This window comes from Callithrix jacchus, chromosome 17, assembly GCF_049354715.1.
Source record: "Callithrix jacchus isolate 240 chromosome 17, calJac240_pri, whole genome shotgun sequence".
NCBI lineage: Eukaryota > Metazoa > Chordata > Mammalia > Primates > Cebidae > Callithrix > Callithrix jacchus.
The window spans coordinates 30,296,539-30,317,115 of NC_133518.1; the positions used below are offsets into that span (position 1 = coordinate 30,296,539).

At 37.0% G+C, this 20,577-nt stretch overlaps 1 protein-coding gene across 5 annotated transcripts in view; it reads right to left on the reverse strand.

Annotated features, from left to right (window-relative positions):
- Window positions 1-2,402: 2,402 nt before the first annotated feature.
- The window catches only part of MME (membrane metalloendopeptidase), a 101,232-nt gene continuing 83,057 nt past the window's right edge, over window positions 2,403-20,577 (reverse strand). For all 5 annotated transcript variants that reach the window (XM_002759471.6, XM_078353993.1, XM_078353990.1 and 2 more), the window contains exons 18-23: window positions 17,902-18,021; window positions 16,273-16,406; window positions 16,104-16,169; window positions 11,704-11,799; window positions 11,294-11,370; window positions 2,403-3,604 (exon numbers count right to left, since the gene is read on the reverse strand). In XM_002759471.6, coding sequence (XP_002759517.1) covers window positions 3,505-3,604; window positions 11,294-11,370; window positions 11,704-11,799; window positions 16,104-16,169; window positions 16,273-16,406; window positions 17,902-18,021 — 593 coding nt within the window. In that variant the 3' untranslated portion in view covers window positions 2,403-3,504. The remainder of the gene's footprint in view (window positions 3,605-11,293; window positions 11,371-11,703; window positions 11,800-16,103; window positions 16,170-16,272; window positions 16,407-17,901; window positions 18,022-20,577) is intronic.

Sequence of the window (20,577 nt, forward strand, 5' to 3'; positions counted from 1 at the left end):
TTCTTCAGCCTTGAGACTGTGGACAAAGACATGTACTTTTGGCTTTTGCCTAGGTCATCTCTGACTCCCTATAACATTTGGCAGCCATGAAAACAAATCCAATCAGAAAATCATGGTGATCTTTGAAAAAGGGTGGGAAAAACAAGGACATATTAGATACAAAGTTTATATTATTCATTTTTAAAAATTCAATTTGAAGCTAGTGGGAAGTGCAAGATCACAGAGATAAAGCTCCATTTAGTCTTCACATTTTTCAAGACGTAAATGGGGTAGAGATTTACATAGGTGTTGGCAGTTTGGAACAGAGTTGACTAGGCATAAAAGTAACAGAATTAAAAATGTTTGTTTTTATTTTGTATTTTTGAGACTGGAAACTGATAAAAATTTCTGATTAGCAAAATTTGAGAATAGAGTCTTTTTTCTTTCCAAAATGACAAATATCTTCTATGTTGAGCGCTCCATCTGTGGCAACAGGAATGAGAAATGCTTTTGAGAAAGTTAGCAAGCTTTTGCCCCACTTAAATGCTTAATAATAACAGCAGCACAGACCCAAACTTGATAAAACTTTGGTACTTGTTATTTGGATTAAAATTTTGTTTAATTTGACTCAGGCAATTAAATGGGAGTTTTCAGATTATCCTGCCCACTGATTCATAACTGGGAGACAGATTCATGGTAAGGCAGCATTGGACACATACTTCTTCTCTTGCTGAGAACCATGGATATGATCAAATTGTCTTTTATTTAGGTGAGAGAAGCAGAGGCCCAAAAAATTATAGCAAATACCCAAGGTCATCCTGGCAGGAGTGGCAGAAAAGGACTAGAACAAGGAATCTTCTCCGTGGACAGTATCCTTTGCACTCTGCATCTAGCATCCACTCAAACACTGTAGCATGTAGGCTCCTTGCCAACAGGTATTGCCAAGAGCATCTTCCTACCTCATTCCTGAGTTTCATCAGCCCCCAACCCTTTGTGTCTCAGCTTCTAGACTTTCTTTAACCAGAACTCAGCCATGGGAGAACTGGATTTATGTGTGGGATTACAGATAATGTCTTATCTGATGTGACAACTCCAAAGAATTGGTAGTGTTTTAGAGATATCCAAAGGCTCTATATAACTCAAAAAGAGTACCATGTAAACCTCATGACATCTGGTTGTGTGAGGGATAGGGAGGCATTGCTATTTTGTCTCATCTATCATTTAGGCCCAGAAAATCTTATATTTATAGACAAAGGGGATCCAGGCACCAGAGAGTTGTTCCAACATAAGGATGGGAGCCTAATGTTTCAAAAAGCTAGCACTGAGGAGTCTAGTGGCTTTTTATAATTTGTACTAGTCACTCTTCACTTCTGGCTCTTCACCTGCTCTGACACGATGGAAATAAAATAAGCTAGAGAGAGCTGTTTTATTAGAGTTGGAAGTTCCTACTACTCCAGCTACAAATATCACTTAGGTAGGTTTGAAATTTATTTAGGAAATATAGATATAAGTATATTTGAAATTGCCTATTATGCTGTGATAAAGGAGGAAAGGGTAAGGCTATCCATAGTTGGCCTGAAACTATAATTTCAACGCTTATGATAGTTTTCAGAAGGACTTGAGGAAATATGTACATTTTAAGATGATAACATGCAGTACACTCATAGTTGCACTATTTGCAACAGTGCCACACTGGAAAGTTCTCCAGTGCCCATGAACGATAGGATGAACGAATTGTAGTAAGTTCCACAATAGAACACTATTCTGCAGTGAGAATAAAAGATTCACAATCAGCACAACAATATAGAGGAATCTCATAAATGTAAGGCTGAGAGAAAGAAGCCAGACACAAAAGAATACATACTGATTGATTCTATCTATTTAAAGACAAAACCAGACAAAGCTAGTGAATGATATTAGGAGTCAGGATAGTCATCCTGGGAGAAATTAAGTGACAAGGGAGGTGCTCCTAGAGTGTTAGCACTGCTCTGTTTCTCACAGGTGCTGGCTACAGGGCCATTTAAAGTAAGTTTATTGAACTGTATACTTACGCTTTATGCAATTTATGTACATATGTTATGATATTTCTGTAACTATTTTTAAAAAGGCAAATGGACATTTTCAAGAGACAAGAAACTAATACTCATCATTTAAATAGAAATTCCCTTGCTTTCATCTTCTTTAGGAAAAATGAGAATTTTGGAAGTGCACCTCTTTTGTAAACTCTTAATCAGGCAATGAACTAAAATAGTCAATAAAGAGGAAAAGAGAAAATAGAAGCCTCAAAAGATGAATTCCTATCAAGTGCTTTTCCAGAACTCTTCGTGATTTAGAATTCTAGGAGGTCCATCAGAGGCCTCCCATTTCTATTCAGAAATGTACTTTCTTAAGTTAGACAGCTGTCACAAAGCCTTAGGGAGTAATGAGTTCACAATTTCAATTTATTATCAAAATATTTCCATCTGATGAGAAACCTGAAAAGACAGGAGACGCAGAGCTACATAGATGCAGATTTGTCCTTTTATCAGAGACACTCTCAGGGACAGATTTAATTTTCAAAGTCCAATTTGAAAACCACAAGTATATGTATCTCTAGACAACTGTCCAATGGCAATTTTTACTCTAAAGTTCGTGCTTAAAGTTTTTCATCAATATGATTTAATAAGTTTAAAAAGTCTCAAATTTTCATCTGTATATCACTTTACAGATCTTGGTTCACAACTGTTTATTTTGGGCTGAAACTTCAATATTCATTGGTTACCTATAATAATAGTTACTCAGAAATGTAGTTAATAATTAAATATAAAAATTATTTTTACATTTATATAAATCTCTTAAAAAGACCGAGTTTTGAGAGACAGAGCAAGAAATTGCTTAGAAAATTGCAGGAAGCGTTAAGAATCTCAGTGTCAGTCAAAGCAGGTACAACAAAAAACAACTGTAGACATTCATTTTTTGCTCTAAGAATGCTTAAAATAAATGATCACAGAATGAATAACTGATGTATGGCAAAATGAGTTTAAAACTATATAAGCTCCAAGGCCCCAATGTGTGTAAGAATTCTTTGGAAGGGTTTTGAAGGACTTTGAAATGTCGTAAATAAAAGTAAAAACTGGTAGTTAGGCAATGTGTTTTAAACTATAGTGTCACCACTGTTCTTCTGGTGCCTAACTGTGTTCTTCAACATCTTCTTTTCCCTTTTGATTAGAAATCCTGGTCTACCTCAAAGGTTTAGCATTGTTTTCTAGGGACATCAGCAATTGGTAGACCATATGTGAAATAAAATAAACAGTAATATTATCTTTAGAAATTAAGCATTATTTACACAGTGAGAAGTGATTGACTTGATAGGCCTTAGACCCCCTTCCTAGAACAACCTAATATTGTTTGTGATGCTCTCCTCTCTGTTGGTTACCCCCAAGTCATTACGGTGACCCCTAGGGCCCATTTTCTCTCAATAGGAGAGTTTCCCGTTTCTGTGGTGTTGGCAAGTCTAGCCAAGGACAGCACTGCTTCTTTTGTAGATCACCAAACTCGGCATTTCTTTTCTGGATTCATGTATGAATTCTTGCGGCAGTGAAAGGCTTCTGAAAACTCTGCAGAGTTCTGCAAAGTCCCAATAATCCTTTGAAGCAAACAAAAAAGTCACCATCATTATTTGATACTCATGTCCGTACCACACTGGAGCCCTGTAGCATTTCCCTCTGCAGGTCAAGTGAATGAATTTGGAATTTAAAGTTAAACGTAAAATAACCTGGTACAATGAGTCAGTTCCCTTTCATTAACAGAATTTTTAAATGGAGAGGTAACCAAGTACAGGAGTTAACAGCACGGATGTGGGAGACAGACCACATGGCTTGAATCCTGCTTATGAAGCCTCTCTGTGCCTCGGTTTCTGCACAATAGAACATGCATCTTAAGGTTGTCATGGAGAGTTAATAATTTATAAGCATTATATGTGTTTTTAAAACAAATGAATAATTCACATTTGAAAATGCAGTTAATTGGAGTTGTATTATAATACAGTTTGGTCAAAGAATATAATCACGATTTCCCACAATGTCTTGAAAGGGCTCACATAACAACTTACATATAATAGGCTTTAAATAGACATTCTTTGTTGATTTGACAGAGGTTTATTTTCCATTTTTCAAAAAGGACTCCTTAAATTTCAGAAACTGGATTCAGCCCAAATAACTGGAATGGGCTGGCAAAATGCCACTTTCCTCTTATCTCTGACCCCAGTGGGCAAAAACAACACAGTCCAGCTCACTATCTGCACCTAGCAGCGTTTGAGGGGAGACATGGGTCAGTGTGCTGATGCAGAGGTGATGTTTTCACACCCACCCTGTACCCTGAACCAGCTCCTTTCCTTCTCTTGCTGTTAAGGCCAGCCCATCACGCTTGCTTAGGTTGGGAGGAGGGGCCCAGTGACAAGGGGAGACTGAACTGGTGGAAGGATGAGGCGCAAGTGACAGGTGAGTCCATTTTGATTTACGGAACTCTCCCTACCTGGCAGGTGTCCTACCGTGTGTACATCTTAGCACTTCTTTCCCCTCCAGCCATTCTTCACACCACAGTCAGAATGATCTTTAAAATTTAAATCAGGTTCCATAATCTCTTATTTAAAACCTTCCATGGACTTGAAAGAAATGTAAACTCCTGCCCATGGCCTGCAGTGTCCTCCTGATGGCCCCAGTCTACCTCTCTAGCCTCCTCGTGGTGCATTTCTCTTCCTGTTCCTCCTTAGGCTCAAACTATGCTGACCTACTTTCAGTTTCTCAAACTAGCCAAACCCTGTCCCTCTTCAGGGCCTACTGGTACCTGCAGACCTCACTCCCTGAAAGTACTCACCAGTCAATACATGGCTAACTCATGCCTTTGCTTAAATGTCCCCTCCTTGGCCGCCTTAGAACACTGTCTAAACTAATTCCTCTCACTGGAACTATCCCTAGCAAAGCACTTACCACATTTACAATGATTTGTTCTCCCTTTTTACTTCCAGATACACCCACTAGACTAATGTCTCTAAGGGCAAAATACAGCCTTTGTATCTTTGCGTTCCACATCTGTGGATTCAACCAAATGCAGCCGAACATATGTGGGGGAAATATTGTGTCTGTACCGAACATGTGAAGGACTTATTTTTCTTATCATTAATCTCTAAATGATACAGTATAACAACTATTTACACAACATTTACATTGTATTAGGTATTATAAGTAATCTAGAGGTGACAAAGTACAGGAGGGAGAAAGTGTATAGGTTATATGCAAATACTCCACCATTTATATCAAGGACTTGAGTATCCACAAATTTTGGTATCTGCAGGGGGCCTGGAACCAATCCCCCACAGATGCTGAGAGAAGACTGTACTGTGTAGGTCTTGCTCCCTGCTGCACCCCCCAAGCCCAGCACAGGACTCAGTACATACTGAATGAATGAACCTGTGACTTGGTTGGTCACAGTGATTATCTGTAGAGAAGCAATAGGGCATTATGAAGAAAACACTACTTAGTGTTTCTGTTGTTTGTTTGATACTATGGATCAACTAGAAGGAAAGAAAAGCATTTCCTTTCCCTTTCTTCATTCCAGAAAAGAGAGATTCATATGGACTTTTTGTAAGTCTGACTTTCTAATGTTACTCATCAACTAACTTTTCTCTCCCTCTCCACCACAACTCCCCTATCTTTCATGGAGGATGTAACCTTTTTTAATTGTTGGTTTTTTAGGATTCCTAGAGGAGTCTTAGAGATGAAAATAATCTCCTGGTGTGAGAGAGTTATAGTGAAGTGGAGCCAGGAGCTGGGGAATTTATATGTTGGTCCACTTGACAGGGAGATGATGGCCTTCCCAAGAATGGGGTAGGTTCCAGTAATGGCAGGTTGTGTGAATGACAAGGAGATGTTTCCCACTCTGAGCAAGGCCCTGAGAAGCTCTCTGTTAGCATGGCGCATGGTTGCTGGGAGAGCCTGGACATGAAGTGTAGAGGCTCTGAAACTCATCAGCATTGGGAGGAAATGGAACCACTGACTCCAGCTGGAGCATTTGGAATGTACAGGTCTCAGCAGTGACCATGGTGGACTGAAGATGAAGGCTATTCTCTAATTTCTGTGCCTGTGTGATGATTTTGGACTCCAGAATAACCCTGAAAGAGTACGTTGAAAACCCACTGAAAGTAAATGGCTCATCTCCTAGCTTAGTCTACGAGCTTAGAGTTTGGCTTAATTTGATTTAAAAAAAAAAGTCCATTACTTACATCTGAAAAATTGAAAAACAAATTCACTCTTTGGACCATATGAGAGTATAAGGAGAAGTCTGTAGTCTGCAAATCAGGAAGCAGCACTCACCAGAACCTGACCATGCTGGCACCCTGACCTTAGACTTCCAGTCTCCAGAACTGTGAGAAATAAATTTCCATTGTTCATAAGCAAAAAAAAAAAAAAAAAAAAATTAAAAAAAAACAAACACCTACTTCTATAATGTAGCCAAAAGTGACTGTTTATGTAGAGATCAAAAGATCTTAGAAATTAGAAATTTGCTTGGTCTTTAGTCTTTCAGATTGTGGGGCTCAAGGGTTCTTTGTTAGAGAGGAGCTTTGACTCATTAAGGCAACCTTCTTCCCAATTCAGGTATTAAATGGGGAAGGTACTAGGTACTGGCTAAAACTAGGTACTGAAATGCCTAGGTACTGGTTAAAGACAGCTATCCTGTCATCCTGAGCATTCCTCACACTAGGGAGCAAGCTCCCTGGTTGACAGAGTAGCTATGAGAGTCACTGACTGGAAAAGCTGCATGTTTTTGTTTTCATTTTATTAATTTTTTTTCTCCAAAGGATTGTGTCGGATTGAATCAGATGGGGACCAGTACTTCAGTAAAAATGTCCAAACTCAGGATTTAATTCTACATTTCTCTTAAAAAGTATTTTTAAGATTTATATTTATAAATCTCAAAATTAAAACAACAAACAAAAAACACCTCAAAGAAATAAAATTCTTCAGATAACACCGTGGAAAGTAAGCACTGCAGAAACACTCAGCCTGGTAAGCACTCAGCTCTCCACGTACGCTCCACTCGTCTTGTTCCATTCAAAGAATCTACTTAATTTGATCCTGAATAGTTTAACAACACCCCAGGACTTCACTTACTTTCCTAGTTAACCTCTGGTGTTTATGACATCAAATCTTTGAATAGATCATCTACTTTTTTCTGAGACAGGGTCTTGTTCTGTCACCCAGGCTGGAGTGGCATGATCATGACTCACTGCAGCCTTGACCTGGGTTCAAGCGATCCTATTGTCCCAGCCTCCCAAGTAGCTGGGACTATAGGCCTGTGCCACCATGCCCGGCCAATTTTTTTGTTTTTGATAGAGATGAGGTCCCACTATGTCACCCAGGCTGGTCTTCAACTCCTGAGCTCCAGTGATCCTCCCTCCCTGGCCTCCCAAAGTGCTGGGATTAATAGGCGTGAGTGATTGTGCCTGGCCTAGATAATCTATTTTGAAAAGTGAATACATTATTACTAAAATACATCTTTTTTCTAAGAGTGAGATCATATTACATGAGTTATCTTCTGCTATTGGAAGATATGTACCTGAATTTCATGCCATATAGAATGATTTGCCTGTGTCTGTGTTTCTAATAACACAAGATAATAAAGCTTTTATTGATGATTTCTTAAGGTGATTTACTTGAAATTTTTACTTTATTATATAAAATAACTTATTGTACTGCATTTTTTTCCCCTTGGCAAACAGTTACTTGTGTTAAAAACATCTAAGAGATTTGGCATTGTGACCAAGAATGGACTTTATATCCTATCTGACTATTCCTGCCTACAACAACTGAACTTCTGAATTACTCTGTACAATTAATGGGTCCTCAGACAAACTTTTGTTAATTCTTGTAAATGAATGACTTGGCTACAAAGTTAATTGGCTTCATTCAGGAATACGCTATCCAATCTTTAACTAATTTATACTATTCATTCAAAGCAAAGACATATTAATGAGTGTATGTTCTGCTATACATTCATAAAGAAATAAACGCCACAATAGATTTCTGGTTATCAGCTAAAGATTAGAGATGCTAATAGAAATTCTACAAAGCTCACCAAAATCTATACTGATATCTATAATATATCAGGAACCAATGCTAATATTGAAGGTAAATGGAGGAAACAGAAGAATTTCAAAGAGGGCTTATTAGCATGCTAAGTTACAGAGTTATGAAGGAACAAAATGTATCAGTTGAACATATCTACATAAAACACTAGAAAAAAATATTCCTTCAAAAATATTAGAAATTAAGCTTTGAAAAACCTTTCTTGCTTTGCTAGTGGTGTCAGTTCTATAAAGTGCCCTTTCTTCCTGACTGGAAGACAATGTTGAGTAATCTAAGCACCTAAATCATTTTGCCTATTTGGACTTGCTTTACAAAATTATCAGACTCTTATATATTATATAGAAATATTATATCTAAATAATTAAAAAAACATTTATAGATTACATATAAATATTATAATAACCATTCCCTGAAATGACTATAGACGGCTAACAAAAAACTGAATTTCCAAAATGAAGTCAATATTTAAATTGTAGATTCAATTTCTAGACTATTAAAAGAAAATTTTTGGGGGCTTAAATACCATTTAAGTTTAATGACATGTTTTCTGAGCTAATAATAATTGAGGAACTAGGAAACTAAAAGTAGGCAGTACAATAATAGGAAAGAAAACCAGGAAAGGAACAAACACACCGGAAAACTCTAATAAAAAGCCAAAATAAATCAAATAGCATCACAATTGGTATAATAATGTGGCTTACTAAATTAATAAACAGTAGAACCATAACTAATGATCTAAAGTAGTCTGTGTCATTAACATTTTAAAAAGGGTCAGGTGTTTCTTTTCAGGATATTGTTTTAAGGCAGGAAGGTAGAAACGTATTTTTAACAGAGAAATTTTAATCCAGTGGTTAAGATAAAACTGTTAATACTTAAAGGAGACAAATTTTACCTATTAAAGTTTAATTTGCAGCCTCTCACTCTCTGAGGATGGTAGATATACTAGGTATTACAATAACATGACTGAAATTCACCGAGGTTTTTATGGACATATGTTTTAGTTCATGGAGATATGCAGGGCAAACCCTTGACAAATGAGGTTGTATGGTGCGTTTATAAGCTTATAAATGCTAGCTGCTATCCTCAGAATTAAATTCTTAAACCTTAACTTCTAAAGTTTATTTTAAAGTACATAAATAAGGCTTTAGTTAGAAAGTATCAAACAATGGTAAGTTAGACATAGCAAATATGGTTTTATGGATTCAGCTTTGTTGTATAAGTGTATCTTGCCTTTTGTTATAATACTATGGCTATGTAAGCATAAGGTTACAAATCTCTCTCAAATTCAGAAAAATTTCTATATAATCACCAAGCACGATTCTTAAATAGCAACTTGATATCTACTAGTTTTTAAAGTTCTTTAAAAATATGTTTTACTTTGTACAGCCAGGAAGTGGCTTGTTTCCAAAACCAAATGTAAGCTCAAACTTTTGCCAAGAAAATCTCCTTACCTCCAGAGAAAATAATAATTTCCTTGACAAAAGGTTGCCATTCTGTTTACCCTTAAAACACATACACACACACACACACACACACACACTCTCTCTCTCTCTCTCTCTTCTCTTACTATGAATGAAAAATAGTCAATGAAGGATCTTTGGAGCCGAAACAACAACAAAAACTTAAAGATACAAATAATTTAACTTGTTTATAGCAAAATATTGTTTGCAGTTTAAAATTGAAGCTACAAAATTATATACTTATCCACATTTTACTTAATAGCCGATCAGTTACTAACATTCTGAACTGTGCAGAACATAAGAAAAAGGCCTTGACTGATAAGGGGACTATTGCAAAATATATAAGAATTCTTATTCTGTTCATCCCTCTTGTCTACAAATAATCCTAGTATGAACTTTCAAACACACACACACACACACACACACACACGGCTCTTCATTTATATTAACATTAATCCTCTAGCAACTCTCATGATAATTTAATCCTCATTTTACATATCAAGAAACTGAGGCACTGTAACAGAGGTTACAGTAACAGCCAGTAAGTGGTGAAGCCATGGTTGCAACTCAAGTGTTTCTTACTTCAAAGTTTAAGTTCACTTTAGTAAGGAAAAAGACAATGCATAAAAAATTAAAACTAAAAGTTTCTTTACACCGCAATGGGAATTAACTCAGTGACTTTTGTTGCTCATTATGTGTCAAGCAGTTAATTTGAATAACTTAGCAGAACTAAATTTAGCTTGGATTACAGAGATAATAGGCATACCATAAGCAGCTATTGAGTGAATGAATATTGAACGAAATGTTCAGGCAAATATTAGATGATGATGATGATGATGATGATGATGATGATGATGAAGAACAAGCTGAGTAAATTCTTTAATTTTTAAATGTGCTACTTTATTGCTTCAAAATTGGATGTTTTTCTCCATAACTGAATGTTTATTCCCCAGGATTAAATGATCTGGGAAGTATGTTCACATTCATTTTATGTACAGCTTTTGGAAATTTAGCCTATTATCTCTTTTGTTCTCAAATTTCATCTCCAACCACTCTATAAAATTTTTAGGTTTTTTTTCTTTTTTTCAAACTTTCTGGCCTGAGAGGTGTTGTTGATCAGCAGATGATTGACTGAGTGTCCTAGTACATGGGAAAGCAGTAGCATTAGGAATTCTGTTCTAAAACAAATACGTAGGATCTAAGATTAATATTCAAATATTGATTAGAATGACTCTCTTCAACCATTGCTCTCTTAGATTTTCTAATTTGGGAGGGACTTTAACTTCTTCTAGCTCAATTTTCCACTCCATAGAGCATTTTTCTCTAGCATCCCTGATGGGCTGTTCTCTGACCTCTGCTTCAATGTACTTTTTCCTGAAGCTTTGGGAATAATGTTATTCTGTATTGAAGAACCTCTAATTAGTAGAAAGTTTCCTTTATGTTGGAATTGTTCTTTGCAATTTGGAGCTCCTTGGTCTGGGCCCAAACCATTCACAACCTCTTAGAAATGTCTTTGTGCTAGCTTTAAATTGAGCCACTGTTCTCAGATGACATTTATTGGAATTGATCAAGCCTTGAGACTCGGACATGTAGATTCTAAGAAAAAGAGTGGCCAAGGGTATGCTTACGTAAAATGCTCTGATGTATTCTGTTGATCTTATCGGAGTTAGAAAAGGCTAAATTCCAAATGTGGAAGCAATGGACCCAATATTGCTGTTCATACCCACACACCTGAAATTGCCTGGACTGTGCACATCTGTTTTAATGGAGTTGACCGCATACTCTGGCCTATAAGTTCCACACCACACCTAGAGATAGGAATAGAAAAAGCAAAGAATGTACTCAGGTTCAATCCAGGATTATTTGTTTGAGCAAGTTGAGGGGAGGGAGAAAAACTAAACTGGAATTCTGTATTCCTCAACCATTAGCTCTTAAATAATGTTCAGTGAAAGGCAACCAAAAACATAGTTATTTATTATTAATATGATCCAGCAGTCTACTATAAACAATGAAAGTGAATCAAGTCAAATGCTCTGCCACAAATGATTAAAACAGGAGAACTCAGCATGTGATATCTAACTTACTGTGAAATTATAACTCAAAATGGTTTTCACATCTATCAATCAAGAAAGACACAATACCTGTGCAAAATTCAAGAAGAACAGTTGTTTGTGATTTAGGTCAAGTCCAGGAAGTAACTTTTCTTCACCATTCTTTTTAACATAATTCTGATAGGCCTAGGCAGTTGATAAGATAGGAAAACAATGATTATAATTCCTAAGGTTATATATAAACCTATGTAAAAGATTATGTTACCAAGTAATTTTTTGGATTAAAATCACCCTAATAATACATTTAGATATGGTTACCTACAATTATTTCATGAATTAGAGAGACAAATCAAATTTATTTACAAGTGCTCTGAAAAGAACAAGATATAATTAGTAGATGACAAGAGCCTGGCACATGTCAGATGATCAATAAATGTCAATGGAATGAATAGGTGACTTAAGTAATGAAAAGCTTATCTAAATGTTGTTTTATAAATTGACAAATAAGGCTAGTCAGGACAAATGAATTGCCAAGGAAGTCTACAATTAGCTTAGTTACTACTCTCTTACCAAAATAGACTCACCAGACTTAGAGTGATTCTTGCCAAGTCAAAGGATTCTCTTGAGTTCCCTTAGAGGCCTAGTCTCCTATGAGTGAGGATAATCAAATGCAACTATTCTGGTCTTTTGAAGACAGGACAAAATGGACTGAGCCTCAGTTACATTCAGAGGAAAATATTTAGGTAATCTGAATGTCAGAAAGTACTCTTAGTTCTTAAGGATTTATATGCACTACTGAAAAAATTGAGTTTTCCTCTACTAAATATACTTTCAAAAGGAATTGATAGTAAACTTTTGGAGATGTGTCATTTCCAATTTAATACACCTTTAGAAGGTGACCAACTAGATGAATAGAAGATATATTTCATTTCTTCCTACTTACCATCAGCATAGGTTTATTGAACCTCTACTGTGTTTTTTTGTTTTTTTTTGAGATGGAGTCTTACTCTTTTTGCCCAGGCTGGAGTGCAATGGCACAATCTTGGCTCACTGTGACCTCCTCCTCCTGAATGCAAGTGATTTTGCTGTCTCAGCCTCCTGAGTAGCTGGGATTATAGGTGCTTACCACCATGCCCAGCTAATTTTTGTATTTTTAGTAGAGACGGAGTTTCACCATGCTGGCCAGGCTGGTCTCGAAATCCTTATCTCAGGTGAACCGCCTGCCTCGGCCTCCCAAAGTGCTGGAATTACAGGCATGAGCCACCGCACACTGCCTGAACCTCTATTATGTAAAGATGCTGGGGATATGGGAAAGGCTTGCACCTACTCCTTCTTAGAGAGCTCGCAATCTAGTGGGGCGGTGGGGCGGGGGGCAGGCATTACATGTTAAGAATTTACATATTTTGAAGTGTAACAAAATATTTGCACAATTGTAATTGGCGTCATGATTACAATTCTGTACTTGGTTGTTGTGAACTGACTCGCCCCACGTTGGGCGCCAGCTGTTGAGAACTGGCCGCGAGCCCGGGAATCTCGTCCAGCGAGAGGGTCCCAAACCTGGAAGAGAGCGCGCGCCGGAAAAAAAGGAGATAGAAAAGGCGAGGTCTGGAGGGCTACATGCGCTATGCTCATGCAGCAATTTTATTTTTACAATGTGTTTCATTATATACCTTTTTGAAGTTAAAGTTGTTTACACCGATTAACGTACTTAAGTTACAGTAAACAAGTTACACCCAGTAAGTAAGTTAAGCGCAGTAAGTAGGCTACGCCCTGTAAGTAGGTTACTTCCAGTAAGTAAGTTATGCCCAATAGGTCAAGGTAAGTAGATTACAGTCACGCCCTGTAAGCCATGGTAAGTAAGTTACAGTTACACCCAGTAAGTTATGGTAAGTAAGTTACCAAGTGTAAATACTTAAGTTAATATTTTACAATGAAGGTAACAAGGGTCCAAAATGAACACAATCAAGCAATAAACCATAAGAAGCCAAAAGTGGACACATTGCCTCCCAAGTCCTCATATCCATAAAGTAATGTCTATTAATTATTTAGAATAACATAGTCCCTCTCTCGGTTCCTGCTTTCCCTCAGCTCGACTCCCCCAACCGGGGATCTGTGTCCGGGCTCAAGCTCACCATATGGCAAGGCCCATTTCCCAGGGGCCTCACGCGGGAGCGATCCCCACAGATTCCCTCACTTGGTCTAGGTGATGATCTCCACAGAAGTACTATCAACCCCAACTTTGGCTGGATTTTATAGCAGTGATTCGCAATCATTCCCAAGTTAGAATCAACATGGGAATATTGAGTGCCAATGCCTTCTATTTCCAGCCAAAATGGAGTGATAGAGACTAGATTTAACTTCTTGCCGAAATAACAAAATGATGAGCAAAATATTTTAAACAATGGTTTGCATAACATTGAACATCAGACAAAAAGGAGAATGACCCCTGAGAGATGGTAAAAAAAATAAAGTGAGTCCTATGACTGCTGAGCTTTTTGTCCTGAGAGTTTTCAGGCTACATCATAGGAGAAAACCAGTCAGAGCCAGGGGGACTCCTTCAGTTGAGGAGAAGGAGCTGAGTTCAGGGACATCAAGAACAGGGTACTAAAGAGGAGAAAGCTACACAAAAAGAGAACCCTAGAGATCACAGATGGTTACCCTCAAGCATTTAGCTTAGTCTTGATCTGAAGATGTGTGTGAGCAAAACACCCAAAAAAATTAGACAGAACAATGTCTGGTACTTACACAAGACAAGAAATGGAAACCCCCAAGATTCTCAGAGTAGATTCTTATCGCAGCAGTCAGGAATAATGTCCCTAGACTGAACCCTGACTCCCTCCCAACTAACAGTTACAAAAGAAAGACCCAAAAGAATCAAACCATTTTCAAGGAATTTAACTGTATCCTAGAATGAAGTTCAAGAATATTTATAGGAATAAAGAGCATCCAGCACTCAAAGAGGTAAAATGCAGCTGGGAGCAGTGGCTCACGCCTGTATTTCCAGCACTTTAGGAGGCCAAGGCAGGCTGATTGCTTGATGTCAAGAGTTCAAGACCAGCTTGGCAAAATTCCATCTCTACTGAAAATACAAATATTAGCCAGGCGTGGTGGCGTGTGCCTATAATTCCAATTTCTCAGGAGGCTGAGGGTAGAGAATCACTTGAACGTGGGAGGTGGAAGTTGCAGTGAGCCAACATCATGCCACTGTATTCCAGCCTGGGCAACAGACTGAGACTCAATCTCAAAAAGGAAAAAAAAAACGTAAAAAATCACTAAGCATTCAAAGAGTCCCAATCAGTTCCAAACCCTGGAACTGGTTGGGACTCATTCTTTTGGAAATCTTGTAGCAGACTTAATCTCCCAAACTTCACACTCTGATCATCCTTGGTCAACTGACAAATTGCAGGCCCCATCAGTCACCTCTTCCTACACTTCTCTGATGCTTCCTCTTCCCTGACCCAACCATTGATGTTCTCCTCCACTCTAAACCAAACATTGCCATAATGAACAAATGATTCTATATCCTCATTCACTCCACTGATCATTCCATACATCCTTGTCCTAGCGAAGCCTAATTCTAGCCTAGGGACAACTTGTCCCTTGTGACATCTCAAGTAAACCCTGCTTGTTCTCCTACATATGGGCTACTTCATAGTTGAGAGAAACACTCAAAATCATCCTTACTCCTCTTTGTGGCTTCCTAGACCATGAATCCTCCACCCTTTTATGAAATTCCCTGCTTTTTCTTATGTACATGGCATCCACTAGACTATTTTTTAACCATTGCTCACATTCTCAAATAATGACCTTTTATAAAGCATTCATTGATTTATCTCTAGTTCTTAGAATAATGCCAAACCTATTAAGCCTCAATCAGTATGTGTTGAATGCAAGAATAAATGGAAGGCTAAATGGAATTCTAAGGGATGCTCCAATGATAATACTCCTCTGTGTATAACAATGTGGTTGACTACAAGGCCATGTGCTGGAACCATATCACTTCAGTCCCTTAATGTGTCATATATGAACTATGGTTTAATAGGCCCGTGGTTTACATTGATTTTTGTTCCCAAATGCTATTTCACCTGCTACAAAACTGAAGGTCCTGTTTCTTCTATTGGTCAATGACCCTGAAATAATCCTTCTTATGGGACATCTTTTCTTAAAAAAATTATTTCAGAGATTATGTCTTAGAAAAATGTTGCCTCCTTTGTGAACTTGCATATCTCATCATTTTGGCTGTTATAATATTCCATGTTTTCTCTTCTTTTCAGCTCTTTGCAAACTTAAGTGTTCAGCTCTATCACATCAATGTATTGAACCTTATGGCTGGCATATTCACAACTCTTTCTCCTCACATTTTTTCCATTTTCTATTCATCATTTACTACTTACATTATATGAATTTTTTTTGCAAAAGGTTTTAAATGAATTATTAAATATGAGAAATGTTCCAAATCACTAACATGGAAAGAAAATCTTTTAACTTACTCTGTATGCTTGACCAATACCTCCATTATCAGCAATATTTTCTCCCAGTGTATTAATTCCATTGAGCTGTTAAAAAAGACACTTTATTCAGATTGTTTTTAAAAAGCACCAATAATACATTTAAGGTTGAACGTGTCTAAAACTTTTCAAGAGAATACTAATGACATACGTGCTGTCCGCCTGCCAGGTCCCAGGAAAAGTTTCCATACTGATACACCATGCACTGGGATTGCTCTTTAAAGTTACTTGCAGACTGTTGAGTCCACCAGTCAACGAGGTCTCCATCTTTGTTGAAGTTTCTGCCTGTAATATATTTATTTAAGTAAAATGGGAACTCATTGCAACAAGAATTATTATAAGATACCTTTAATTCAAAGCGCAAGGACTGAAATACTGCTGTGTGACAGAACAATAAATTAAGACAGATGGTGAAAGAAACTGTCATCCCTCCTCATCACAGAGCTGGCAAAGCCTGGACTGCCAGAGCTCTCTTTGCAGATGTGCCTCAGTATTGACCCAGACATTTCACTGATTTGGCTCTTGATACCTCAGATGAGGCCACCAGCCAAAATATTCCTGAAATTATGCCTTGTTCTGTTGAATGGTTTTTACCTGAGACAAGTATGTTTAGTTTGATATTTCGAGATTTTAAGCAGTCAACATTTTTATTCTGGCATTAATTTCATATTCCTGAATCCTTCATTGGACACTGTGGGCTCAGTTTCCCTCAACTTCAAGCACACAAAGAAAATGTCTTTCTCTCCCGTAGCTTCCCTGCCAACCATAAATTACATCGATCTTTCCCCCTTTTAAGCTCCAATTGCATTTATCATGTGTTTTGACACTTAATATTACCATTGTTTTCATATTTATCTATGATGTAGTGATTAAGAAAAGGGCTATGCAGCCATCCTACTTGAACTCACCTCCTGGTTTCACCAGTTCCTAGCTTTGTATCTTTGGGCAAATCTTTCGTGAGCTTTTATCTTTTTCCACTTGAAAAACAGAAACAGTATTAGAACCTACCTGTTAAGACTGTTGCATAGTTTGAGTTAATAGACACTTAGTAAGTCTTTTCAAGAATTCTAACATTCCTGTCGCCTTTTCTTTCTCTGGCTCTCTAAAATGGGGATTGATTATTCTCTATTTTCTCTTTCTACTTTCTTTCCATTTGTGAACGAACCTTGACATAAATTTAACTATCATCTCTTTACATATTTCATGTCTTTATTCCTCTTAGGAATTCAGCTTTGATCGAAACTCTAAATTGATTTTGCCATTTAGGGTAGCATTTAAGTGCCTAACTGTTTGCAAAGACTTGAACTAGGTAGTAGGTACAAGATGGGAAAAAAGAACAAGAAAAAATCAAAAAAGTCCTTGACCCAAAGCAGCTTAAGAGTCTTATGAGTACTTGGAGAGACAATATTTTCTAATTTTACATCTGATTTTAAGACATAGCCATGCAGCCTGTCCTTTAAGAGTATGACAAGATAAGTCATATACAATCAGGAAACTAAGACCAAGCATTATCACTGCTGCTGACAAATACCATAGTATTTTCTCAATAGGAATATTTGCTTCATTGTGTCAGAGTGTAAAGCACACATTGTTTCACTCACTGTAAGAAACTTTTTATCTTCTTAAGCAACAACTTGAAGGAAAAATTCAAAGTGTGGTGAAAAACAGAGAAATGATACCTATTTGAATAAATGTGGTTTTGTATTGAAAAATTCTAATAACTCTTAATGCAATTTATGAGCATATGCCTCAGCCAAAGGAAAATGTCAATTGCACCTACCATTGTCATCGAAGCCATGGGTGATTTCGTGTCCTATGACCATGCCGATGCCCCCATAGTTCAATGAGTTGGACTGCTGGGCACTAAAGAAGGGGGGCTGCAGAATGCCAGCTGGGAAGACTACAAGGAGAGAAGATAGGGATTATTCATGGCCTTTTTTTAAAAATTTTAATTTTCTTAGAGACAATCCTCCCTCCTCAGCCTCCTCAGTAGCTGAGACTATGGGTGCTTGCCACCGTGGCATTATTCAGTGACAGGAGGCTTGGGGTTCTGCTGTTCACTATGTCAGTTTCACTTAGTTACATACAAAAACCTTCTGTGATAGAAACCAATGCAGCCAATGCAGACATTTTCTTATGGATGATAACAGAGTTCATCCTGGAGTGGTGCAGTAATCTAGGATTTATCATCACCATTCACTTTACAATGGCTTTTAAGATTGTTTTGTGCTGTAAGGAGTTTGGAGCAAAGGGAAGTTATAACTTTCATTAAGAAGGTCCTTTCCCCCTTATAAATATTTGGAAGAAATAGTTACTTAATAGCACAAGTATTGTTTTTAATGTTATTGCAGAAATTGTATCCATATACAATAATATCTTAAATAAACACTGCCACTCAATTGAAGGTATGCCTCAATCACATAACCTTACCTTATTTTCATCAAGGCACTTATGACTTCCTCATATTCTATGTATTTCTTTTTTTATGACCGGAGTCCTTCCTTTTCCTGTCTGTCCCAATCCCCTTCACCTCCTCAAATATTAGCCCTTTGAGAGCAGATTTGTGTGTCTGTATATACATGTGTTTATTTTTATTTTATACTTTTTTCTAGTTCATTATCTAAATGCCTAAAATTGAACAATATGTAAAACTAGAACAGTACCTGGAACAAAATCAGTGCTCAGGAAATGTATTGCATCCATGAATAATCAATGATAAATAAATGAATGATCACTGTAACTTACTAATGTGTCCTAAAGTATTTAGTAAATAAATAAATGAATTGAAATCTTCCCTGACTTCTGCATTAACTTGCTAACTTTCTTCATTCAGATGTCTCACAGACATGTTACATTTAATGCATCAAACACCAAATTCATTTTCCTCTCTAGGTGCTCAGTCTTTGTATTATGTCTGCTAATGGCACTTGAAGGGTCTCTATCAGCAGAAACAAATGTTTCTATTTATCTTTGATTCCTCCTTTCTTTTACAGTGTTTTACAAGTCTGCTTAGGCAGAGGCTGGGTGAGGTAGCTTTCAGGAGCATCTTTGGTTTATCTCCTCCTGTCACTGTTCTGTTCACACATACTTTCATTCCTTGTCTCAAGAATGACTTAATTTCTTAATCAGTCTCCTACTTCCTGTCTCACCCAACTATAATCTATTCTAAATCTCATCTACTCTCTGAATCTATCCTGCAGCCAGATTAAAGACAAATCTGGGCATCATCACTCTCCTGTGAAAAATCTTTGGAAGACTTACCATTGCTCTCTAGCTAAACACATCTTTCTGGCCTATGGCTCCAGGGTCCTCTCCCACGTCTCCATCTCCATCATACCTCCCCTCCCTGCTTCATTCCAGTATTCTCCTGTAATATATACTCTGACCAAATATATTTCACCATTTCTGAAATATGCTAATAATATGTCTCATATAAAAATATATTCCAAGGAAAGATAATCTACATCTTTTATTAGTATTTATCTCCCCTGTTTAATAAAATTTTCAGTCATGTTATTTAGAGATCATTAATCTTTGATCTTAGAAAGAAATTAAAATTAAATTAATTAAATGTTCATTGTTTAGTAATTCAATCTTTAATGGCTTAAAACTCTAGTACCCACTGAATAACTGAAACATTATTTTCTGTAATTAAGGAAAAAAACCTTCAGTATCAACACATATTAAGTGCAAAGCCCCTATGCAGGACATTAAGAATACAAAAGAAGGGCCCTGACCTTAAGAAATTTGAGATTTAGGCAACACAGAGTAGCAAATGTTATTTCTTTGTCTTTCAGTTGGGCTGAATACAATGTAACCTCACATGGGCTTCAGGGATAAATATTAGATATTTACAGAGAAGATTTTAAAAATTAGCTGAGCTGAGCTATTTAATTGCTCTCCAGACCTCTCCAAAAATTTGGAAAGTTGCCATAACATTCAAATGACACAACAACAAAAAGGTACTTTTGTTCTTAGGGAATTTTGATGAAAATCATTCCTCACGTGTAGCAGCCTGAGCTAAATTGAGCCAGGAAATTATTTTTAGCTTAAAGTATAAAAATTATGTGCAGTACTTTATTAACTTAAAGTGAATACTATCTCCCACACTATGTACTTTGACTAAAATCCACCCATTATATAAAATGCTGTTATGAAACGTGCTATCTAGACTAAATATTAACTATAAAGATCCTGCTGCTTTAATTATACCCTGATATGCCATCTTCAGGCAAGTGATAAGACTTTTATGGTTCTTATTAAATATTAGTCTTCAAGTTCAGGTTTGCTAATTATGACCTCCCCTTTTCCTTTGTCAGCTAAATCTCTGTAAGGAGGATTTTCCCCAGTAGCCTTATTACTAATAAGTATGCTGTTACTACTAGGTGTCACAACTGTTGTTTATAACCAACTGCTTAGTTGTGCATTTTTTATGTTCATGATTGTCAACAAGTTA